General features: G+C 39.6%; 1 protein-coding gene across 1 annotated transcript; it reads left to right on the forward strand.

The window, feature by feature from the left end:
* Window positions 1-1286: 1286 nt before the first annotated feature.
* On the forward strand, window positions 1287-10486 carry dhdds (dehydrodolichyl diphosphate synthase). Its single transcript, XM_008294966.1, has 9 exons — window positions 1287-1368; window positions 1730-1810; window positions 2407-2523; window positions 2841-2983; window positions 4478-4594; window positions 4711-4812; window positions 4922-5036; window positions 9041-9148; window positions 9762-10486. The coding sequence occupies exons 2-9, from the start codon at window positions 1748-1750 to the stop codon at window positions 10002-10004; spliced, it is 1008 nt and encodes a 335-aa protein (XP_008293188.1). The 5' UTR covers window positions 1287-1368; window positions 1730-1747; the 3' UTR covers window positions 10005-10486.
* Window positions 10487-10799: the final 313 nt, after the last annotated feature.

Raw genomic sequence — 10799 nt, forward strand, 5'->3', positions numbered from 1 at the left:
CACATCTGACAAATACCATAAACACAGACACCAGGCATGTGGTGACCACTTGTACTCTATGTGCAAGAAATCATGTACGTGTGTAAATGTGTGAGTGTCTAGACCAGAGAGTGTGTGTTGTGATTGTTGCACAACCAGCAACAACTGACCAGCAGGATCTTCACAAGGTCTTTGGCTTTTGTTCTGGGGTTGATACGCACATGTTACACACTTCATTGCTGGGACACAGAACCCGTCTCCTTCCTGAGCAATATGATGACATGGACGTTCCCATGGTGTTTTTCCTTGCTTATAATTGTTTGAACAATGAACGTGGAACCTTCAGGCATCTGGACATTGTACCCAAGGATGAACCAGACTGGTGGAGGTCCTCAATTCTCTTCCTGATATCTTATTAATATCTAATATTTTTTAGATGTTCCCATGTTGTCACAAAGGGAAGCAGTGTGTTTGAGGTGTGCCTTGAAACGCATGCACGGGTGTGCCTCCAATTAACTCAAATGTTGTCAATTAACTTATTGAAAGCTTCCAAAGCCATGACATTGAAGTTTAAAGGCATAGTAATCTTAGTGTATGTAAACTTGTGACTTTGAAGAAAGTAAAAAAAAAAAATTCTCTAAAAAAATCTGTCTCATTATTCTGGCATGTAGCAAATAGAAATAATTTTGACCTAAAACAGAAAAAGTTTAGTCAGATTTAATGTCAGATAATGAGAAGGAAAAAAAGGTTTATGTCTTTTTATACACCATATGTAGACTTCTGGTTTTTAACTGTATATATATCATTTATTTAAAAACACACACAATGACTTATGCACTGACATAATATAACATCAAAGAACCATTTCTTTTAATTTCCACACCAGTAAAATAATTGCAATATTATTTAAAGATGAGCAAAACCACTGTCATCAGAGAAAAGACATGGAATAAAAATTGACTGGTAGTAGTGTTCAGTTATGACAACATTAGAATATATGCTAATATAAATAATGAATACAGTGACATTTAATATTGTCAGCACATGTTGCTTATATTGCACTTTTACTCAAGTGTGATTTTTAATCCATGTTTTTTTTTTTAATAGAGTTTTGTTTTATGTTTTTTTTTTTTTTTTAACTATTGTGTTATTTTTGCTTTTACTTGAGCAAATGCTAAGACGATCATAGCTTTACTGTCAATGACTTTTGTCCAGACTGTCAAAGTTAGTTCTGTCTGCGTCCATCCTCATGTTTTGAAAATCTACGAGCCGCTGACAGGAAGTCGTCATCACGCCGCTACGTCACTTGACGCTAATGCGGAAGAGGTCGTCATCGTAAAAGCTGTGAGTTGGAAGGTCTGTGAAATGTGCTAAAACCGTTGCAATTTTGTGAGTAAAACAGCTTGTGCTTCCATATTTTGAATGAATTGTACAGTTTCTAATAAGAGCTAGTGTTTTGTGGACGATGTGGGACATGGTTTGTGCTTTTTTCTGCCTCATAGCAGTTTAGTTCATTGCATGTCTCGTGAGCCCGGCAGTTCACGGTGGAATCCATCACTGGCTACATGTCAAGTGAAATATTTCTAAAAATGGAAAGCTAATATGATATGCTCGCAATTGCCCTGTGGTATAAACAGCCACTCGGTGATTTTTTTTTTGCTTCTGTAAGTTGTGTGTGTGTGTCATAAGGTGCACAGTCACTGCTGTGTCTGTCTGTCTGTTTAAAGTATTTTTAACAACCTGTTTCCAGCTCGCTTGAAGCCTGAAGATGTCGTGGATAAAAGAAGGTGAATTAAACCTGCTTGAAAAGATTTCTGCCAATGTCTTAAAGGTAAGGCAGGGTCTGCAAAGTAGCTGTTTTGCCTCAGGTTGTGCCTCTCGTGTTACGATTCAATCAGAGCTGAGCATTAGTTTTTTTTCCCGCAAAGAGGAAGCTACACGTTGGAGCTCAAACCAGAATCATCCATGACTCTGTAAACCATTTGCAAAATAACAAGTTTCTGAAATTAAATAGAGTTAGTATCTGTAGCTTCACCCATTTTTTCTGTACGCCCTGTTTGTGTTGATTTTTTGAACTGCATATATTCAGTAGAGATTGTGCTTCTGTTGTTCCTCTGTCGTCCAAACAAGCAGTGTCATTTCCAGCTACCTGGTTAGGAAACATAGTTACAGCTTCACTTGGTAAATGTCTTTTTACATTTTAAAAAAAATCAGATTTCAGACAGAATACTTTTTTTTTTTTTTTTTTTTAATCAAGATGGTTTCAAGAGCTGTAAAATCCCTCCAGAGTACCCAGTGTGGTTAAACAAGTTTCTGGGATTATGGCTTATTGATTTCAATTGCATTTTCTGTCACTCAGCTACATTTTTTTTTGTCACGTCACATCTCTTCTGGCTAACCTGTTCTGTTCTGTGCTGCGTTTACCAGGCGGGACCCATGCCTAAACATGTGGCCTTCATCATGGATGGCAATCGACGCTTTGCACGTAAGAAAAACATGGAACGCCAGGAAGGACACATGCAAGGCTTCAACAAACTAGCAGAGGTGAGTCTGCGTAAAGACTAGAGCAGGGATCTCCAGCTCCGGTCCTCGTGAGCTACTGTCCTGCAGGTTTTTCCGTACTGCAACACACCTGACTCAAGTTTATGGATCTCCAACAGCTTGTTGTCAAGTTCTACACAAGTCTGTTAATGATCCTTCGATTTGAGTCAGGTGTGTTGCAGTACGGAAACGTCTAAAACCTGCAGGACAGTAGCTCACGAGGACCGAAGTTGGAGATCCCTGGACTAGAGGAACGCCTGCCATCTGGGTGTCAATAAACTGCTCATTTAATATTTAACCCATTCTCTCCTCCACAACAGACACTACGCTGGTGCAAGCATCTGAACATCCCAGAGGTGACGGTGTACGCCTTCAGCATCGAGAACTTCAAGCGCACTAAAGAAGAAGTGGACGGGCTAATGGAGCTGGCCAAGCAAAAATTTGAGAGGCTGTTGGAAGAACGGTGAGTTCCAACTTAAACTTTCCACTTTGCTGTTATATGCACCACAAGTCACATTTTATTCATCATGTGATTCATCGCTTCCTTAAAGTAAAGTGGAGCGGAACAAAATGCAGTGCTCAAGCACAGCCGCCTGTTAAATAGATGCCTTTTCTAGACTGAATCTTAATTTTCAGCTTTAGTCATCTGCAGACAGATAATGAGCCAGTTGTAACAAGAATTTGTTAAAGGCTGCCAGCCAGTGGGGGGGAACAGATTTTTTTCTCCTCAAAGGCTGGAGTTCACTGTTGATGTTTCAGTGTCAGTATGGTCAAATTTCAAAACATCCACAGGGATCTGGCTGGAAATGTTGAAACCTTTTTTTGGTGCAGCTGGACACAACAGCAGTTTACAACACTGACACAGAAACAGTTATTGCTGCATTGGACATTGAGTAAGATACACTATGGACTGATGGCCAAGAGGAAGAAAGGCTGACTTATAAATAGGAGTGCACAATCTCAGTTATTTCCATTGCTATTTTGACTTCTTTTGACTTCTTCTTGCTGTTTTAGTATGCCAGAACATATCGTGTGCACTTGTGGATTTTGCATCAAACTTTGCCCTAACTCTGGTCTGCATTTCCCAAATACTTTCAAACCAGCTAAGAACTGCCACAGTTGAATTTTGAGGCAAATATGGATCTGCAAATCTGCAGCTCCATGGCACTTTTTCAGACATTGCAAAGTATTTCTCCATTCTTTTCCACGAGCAGGAATATTTTACAGATGGCTTCTATCTTTCCTTTTGGGAAATGAACCTTTTGTCATCCATCAGTTCATAGCTTGTTAGCTAAGCCAGTCATTTATTGTTCCACATTAGTCTGTGAATGAGTCCCACAGGACCATGTGACATCTGTAACTAAGTCCTGGAGTTCAAATGTTTGTATTTGAGACAATTTAAAAATGTAGTTTTGTCTAAAAAAAAAAAGATCTTCTGTGAAAATATGTGACATGTACCAGTGTGGCATGTTGGGAATAATCTTGATTAGCCCTGACACAATAACATTTTATGATACTGCTCCATGTTGTTAGTCTGTACATCAAGTTCTCTGACAACCCTTGTTAGTACAGTGTCATTATGATGCTGCCACCACAAAGACGGCTTTTGATAAAGTGTGATGAGTGTTATTAAAATAATCACCAACACTTGACAAACTACCTCTAATTTCCCTGAGAAGGGATCAATAAAGTTCTACCTTATCTTATTTTATCTTATCTTATCTTATCTTAAGCAAGAAACTGCACGACAGACTGTTTCAGGAGAACTGTATTCACTGACTTCTCAGTGGAAATTCCTACTTGTAAGCACCTTTGTTCGTCTGTGGGTTGGAAATGCAGACGGACACGTTTCAGCAGTCATGCATAAATGGCGTAATCTCTCTGTGCTCCCGGTTCATTTTCATGCTTTTCTTGTTTTTGCCTTGGCCTCTAAATATTATTCTACTGTGCCCCTTAGGGACAATCTGGAGAAACATGGCGTTTGTATCCGGGTTCTGGGTGACTTGAACATGCTGCCACTTGATCTACAGCAGCTTATTGCCAAAGCTGTGGTCACAACCAGAGCTCACAATAAGTATGTTCAATAATTTATGCTTTTATTATCTTCATCATTAGTGACTCAACTACCACACCTTGTGTTATTATAATACATTATAAAGGACCTCAAGCGTGTAAATTGTTGTTTTGTAGATGTTTTCTCAACGTGTGCTTTGCCTACACGTCGCGATATGAAATCACCAATGCAGTCAGAGAAATGGCTTGGGGAGTGGAGCAGGGTCTAATCAAGGCAAGGTAAGCGATGGAATCCAATCAGTATTAAATAATGCGCTAAATAGCATGTAGAAATATAACCTGGGGAACCACTGCTTTAACAATCTGTCCATGTTTCTGTGATTCTCAGTGACGTTTCAGAGCCATTGCTAAGTGAGTGCCTGTACAGCAATAACTCTCCCAATCCTGATCTGCTCATCCGCACCTCAGGCGAAGTGCGCCTCAGTGACTTTCTTCTTTGGCAGGTGAAGAATGGGAGCGATTGTTTGAAAAAGCATTTGAAGATAAGAATTGGGTTTCTTTTATATGCCTCTTCAGAGAGTTCATTTAAACTTTGAAACCATCAAGCTAAGAGACAAGTAATGAATTTACAAACTTGCTTGAGTTGATCATTACAAGTTTTGATATGACTTTTTTTTGCATGTAACCCCAGCAGCTAGACTCGTATATTTCAGGTTATGTTACCCAGGCTATTCACCTCCAAACAGTAGACGTGACTCCAAAACAGTTATTGATGCCTTCAAAATGAAAATCTGTGATTTACAGTTGAAACCAGACGTTTACAGACACTGTATAAAAAGACATCTAACCTTTTTTCTCTCACTGTCTGACATTAGATTTGACTAAACTTTTCCTGTTTTAGGTCAGTTAGGATTACCAAAATTATTTCTATTTGCTAAACACCAGAATAATAAGAGAGAGAATTTTTAATAGATTTTTTTAATTACTTTCTTCAAAGTCAGAAGTCTACGTCCATTTCCTTAGTATTTGGTAGCGTTGCCTTTAAACTGTATGACTTGGGTCAAACGTGTTGGGTTTCCTTCCACAAGCTTCTCACAGTAGTTTCCCTGGAATTCTGGCCCATTCCTCCTGACAGAACTGATGTGACTGAGTCAGGTTTGTAAGCCACCTTGCTCATACATGCCTTTTCAGCTCTGCCCACAAATTTTCCACGGGATTGAGATCACTGACTTTGTTGTCTGTAAGCCACTTTGTAACTGATTTGGTGGTATGTTTAGGGTCATTGTACATGTGGAAGACCCATTTGCGCCCAAACTTCCTGGCTGATGTGTTGAGATGTTGTCTCAATATTTCCACATAATGTTCTTTCCTCTTGATGCCATCTATGTTGTGAAGTCCACCAGTTGCGCCTGCAGCAGAACACCTCCACAACATGATGCTGCCACCCCTGTGCTTCACAGTTGGGATGGTGTTCTCAGGCTTCCCCCTTTTCCCTCCAAATGTAACGATGCTCATTAAGGCCAAACAGTTCAGTTTTGGTGTCATCAGACCACAGGACATGTCTCCACAAATGAAGCTCTTTGTTCCTGTGTGCATTTACAAACTGTATTCAGGCTTTTCTATGTTGCTTTTAGAGTGATGTCTTCTTCCTCTCTGAGTAGCCTTTCAGTCCATGTCGGTACAGGACTGGTTTCACTGTGGATAATGACTCTCTGACCAGCTTCAGCAGCATCTTCACAAGGACTTTTGCTTTTGTTCAGGGGTTGATACGCACATTTCAAACCAAAACACTTTCATCTCTGGGACACAGAACCCGTCTCCTTCCTGAGCGCTATGATGGCTGGACATTCCCATGGTGGTTATCCTTAAGTATAATTGTTTGAACAGATGAACATGGAACCTTCAGGCATCTGGAAATTGTACCCAAGGATGAACCAGACTGGTGGAGGTCCACAATTCTCTTCCTGATATCTTGGTTGATCTCTTTAGATGTTCCCACGTTGTCACAAAAGGAAGCAGTGTGTTTGAGGTGTGCCTTAAAATGCATCCACAGGTGTGCCTCCAATTAACTCAAATGTTGTCAATTAACCTATCAAAAGCTTCCAAAGCCATGACATCATCATCTGGGCTTTCCCAAGTAGTGTATTTTGAAGGCCTAATAATCTTAGTTATGTAAACTTCTGACTTTGAAGAAATTAGCCAAAAATTCTCTAAAAAATTCTCTCTCTCATTATTCTGGCATTTAGCAAATAAAAAGAATTTTGGTAACCCCAACTGATCTAAACAGGAAAAGTTTAGTCAGATTTAATGTCAGACAGTGAGGAAAAAAAGGTTTTATGTGTTTTTATTCAGTGGACGTGGTTTTAACTGTATGTGTCAGCATTTGGGTACAGTCACATTCTGCATATCATTTCCTTTAATCTGTAGCAATGATCCAAGATGAGAAATGATGACAGGATTTTTTCATAAAAAATTGTTTTAGAACAACTTATTTATGCCAGTTAAACTGTTGTTAATCACTATTAACAGCCATTAATGATTAGATCTTTGGCTTTCTCTGAGAAATACCTTCCTGTACATGAGATGTTATTATTATTATTATTATTATTATTATNTTCAGGTTATGTTACCCAGGCTATTCACCTCCAAACAGTAGACGTGACTCCAAAACAGTTATTGATGCCTTCAAAATGAAAATCTGTGATTTACAATTGAAACCAGAAGTTTACAGACACTGTATAAAAAGACATCTAACCTTTTTTCTCTCACTGTCTGACATTAGATGTAATTAAACTTTTCCTGTTTTAGGTCAATTAGGATTACCAAAATTATTTCTATTTGTTAAACACCAAAATAATAAGAGAGAGAATTTTTAATAGATTTTTTAATTACTTTCTTCAAAGTCAGAAGTTTACGTCCATTTCCTTAGTATCTGGAAGCGTTGCCTTTAAACTGTATGACTTGGGTCAAACGTGTTGGGTTTCCTTCCACAAGCTTCTCACAATAGTTTCCTGGAATTCTGGCCCATTCCTCCCGACAGAACTGATGTGACTGAGTCAGGTTTGTAAGCCACCTTGCTCTCACATGCCTTTTCAGCTCTGCCCACAAATTTTCCACAGGATTGAGATAACTGACTTTGTTGTCTGTAAGCCACTTTGTAACTGATTTGGCGGCATGTTTAGGGTCATTGTCCATTTGAAGACCCATTTGTGCCCAAACTTCCTTGCTGATGTCTTGAGATGTTGCTTCAATACTTCCACGTAATCTTCTTTCGTCATGATGCCATCTATTGTGTGAAGTGCACCAGTCCCTCCTGCAGCAGAACAGCCCAACAACATGATGCTGCCACCCCCGTGCTTCACAGTAGGGATGGTGTTCTCAGGCTTGCAAGTTTCCCCCTTTTTCCTCCAGATCTAACGATGGTAATTATGGACAAACAGTTCAGTTTTAGTTTCATCACTAGGCTTTCAGCCCATGTTGGTACAGGACTGGTTTCACTGTGGATAATGACTCTCTCTGACCAGCTTCAGCAGCATCTTCACAAGGTCTTTTGTTCTGGGGTTGATACGCACATTTCTCACCAAAACACTTCATCTCTGGGACACAGAACCCGTCTCCTTCCTGAGCGCTATGAAGGCTGGACATTCCCATGGTGTTTATCCTTAAGTATAATTGTTTGAACAGATGAACGTGGAACCTTCAGGCATCTGGAAATTGTACCCAAGGATGAACCAGACTGGTGGAGGTCCACAGTTCTCTTCCTGATATCTTGGCTGATTTCTTTAGATGTTCCCACGTTGTCACAAAAGGAAGCAGTGTGTTTGAGGTGTGCCTTAAAATACATCCACAGGTGTGCCTCCAATTAACTCAAATGTTGTCAATTAACCTATTAAAAGCTTCCAAAGCCATGACATCATCATCTGGGCTTTCCCAAATGCTGTATTTTGAAGGCATGATAATCTTAGTGTATGTAAACTTCTGACTTTGAAGAAATTAGCAAAAAAAAATCTCAAAAAAATTCTCTCTCTCATTATTCTGGCATTTAGCAAATAAAAATAATTTTGGTAATCCTAACTGATCTAAACAGGAAAAGTTTAGTCAGATTTAATGTCAGACAGTGAGGAAAAAAAAGGTTTTATGTCTTTTTATCCAGTGGATGTGGTTTTAACTGTATGTGTCAGAATTTGGGTACAGTCACATTCTGCATATCATTTCCTTTAATCTGTAGCAATGATCCAAGATGAGAAATGATGACATGATTTTTTCATTTAAAAAAAATTGCATTAGAACAACTTATTTATGCCAGTCAAACTGTTGTTAATCACTATTAACAGCCATTAATGATTCGATCTTAGGCTTTCTCTGAGAAACACAGATACCTTCCTGTACATAAGATTTTATAATTATTATTATTAATATGTAATTGTGACAGACAGTATTGACTGAACTGTAAAAGCATCACTTAAAGATTCTCTTTAAAGACTCATATTGATTTTGATCTTTGCAGACTTCCCACTCCTGTTTAGTGTTTCAGTCGGTTCTGTGGCCGGAGTATTCATTCTGGAACTTGTGTGAAGCCATCGTCCAGTATCAATTAAGTCACAAATCCATCCAGGTAAGGCTTCTGTCAATGCAGTGGTTCTTTCTTGTCCCTAGTGTGTTAATCTACATTGGAAAGGGTGAACAAATCAAGAACATCTAAGACTATACAGTGGCTTTCTAGTAAATACTGATTTTGAGGGGTGCTGTTTGGAGTCCTTTCTAGTGTATTTATTCATTTATGACACTCTGGTGTTATAAAACGATATTCTAATGGTTGTCTCCTTAGCCAGTGTTGGTGAGGATCCCTAAGCTCCTGCCTGGCTAATTCAGTTAACCTCGTGTTCGCCATGTGTGCCACAAGGTCGGCCCTTGCTCCCATTTTAAATGCGCATTGGTGTTTTAGAAGTTCAAACAGTCAGTACAAAAGCAGCATCACAGGGGATCTTAAAAGCAAATAATCAAGTGATAAAGTGCTTAGTGAGCAATCATACTCATTTGTTCAGCCACTACTGCAAATATTAGTAAGTATTTCTTTGTGGACAGTGTGTGTCATGATTTGTACTGTCTGTGGATATGAGGATATCAGGATTTCTGTACACATCCACGTTACTGCCCAAAGCAGCTGAGGATTGACTAAAGTAATACCTGTGTATGTATACCAAGTTTGGATGTGTGTTGTGTTACAGAAAGCCAGAGACCTCCATCGAGAGCATCAGGCCCTACAGCAGCTGGAGGCCGATCGTGTGTGTGTAGCAGAGCACCTGCAGCATCACGGGAATGGAAAACCTGCCGACGCCCAGAGGAGACAAGAGGCGCTGCTGCACTACACCGCCTGTCGGGAAGATCGGGTTCAGGACTTCCTCGAAGCCCTGAAGCACAAGAGAGACTCTTTCTTTATTGACTTATGCAGTGAAGCTGTCTCAGCCTAGGAAGGCTTAGAAGAGCAAATCCTCTGAAGTGATGATGAAACCTCTCCTGTCCTCTTCCCAAAGGGCTTCTGTGGACAAGGGAAGAGCAAACAGTGACTGGGAGCGGGTTCGTTTTGTTGCTGATTTGTACAGGACGAGAGGTGCAATTTTACCCCTATGGGGCTGTAGAATAATTGTGATATTTATGATTGTAGATTTAAGAAGTCTAATATGTGGAAATGTCTGGTCAAGACATAGTTAAACAATCGTGTAAATTGTGTGTCAAATGCATGCCATTGGTTGGAAGGTCAAGTTACGTGAGCGAGAGATAGGGATCGTGGGTTTTGGAAATGTCCCCGAAGCAGTCATCCTTAAGAGCTCAGTACAGTGTTGCGTTTTTGTTGAGTGTGGTCTTACTGACATAACTATATTTTGACCAGCTTTCTTTAACAGAATAAAGTGATTACTGTACGTCAGATATGATTAAATGATGTGTGACTCACTGTTTTGTACGTATATAACACATGTCCAACTTCTTGCCTCCATCTGGCTCTTATATGGTGATAATGTCTTAACTTGTGCTGCGAACAATTATGATCTTCGCAAGTTCTATGCTGCTGCTTATGTACAGCATCGGGGCAAACCAAATTGCTGTGTTTGGTTCAGATTCACGGAGCCTTTCTGCAATTACATGATGCATTCATTTCTACTGCTACCTGCTGTTGTACATTGTCACTAATGGACCACTAGTTAGAAATGTATATTTTAAATGAATCTTGTTTATAATTACCATTTTGGTTGACTCTGTCAGTGATG

Source organism: Stegastes partitus, unplaced genomic scaffold, assembly GCF_000690725.1.
Source record: "Stegastes partitus isolate 25-593 unplaced genomic scaffold, Stegastes_partitus-1.0.2 Scaffold1009, whole genome shotgun sequence".
NCBI lineage: Eukaryota > Metazoa > Chordata > Actinopteri > Pomacentridae > Stegastes > Stegastes partitus.

Coding starts and splice junctions, on each gene's coding strand:
- dhdds (XM_008294966.1), top strand. CDS start 1,748: ATGTCGTGGATAAAAGAAGGTGAATTAAACCTGCTTGAAAAGATTTCT. Junction 4,813..4,921: donor CAGGGTCTAATCAAGGCAAG/GTAAGCGATGGA, acceptor TGTGATTCTCAG/TGACGTTTCAGAGCCATTGC. Junction 9,149..9,761: donor TAAGTCACAAATCCATCCAG/GTAAGGCTTCTG, acceptor GTTGTGTTACAG/AAAGCCAGAGACCTCCATCG.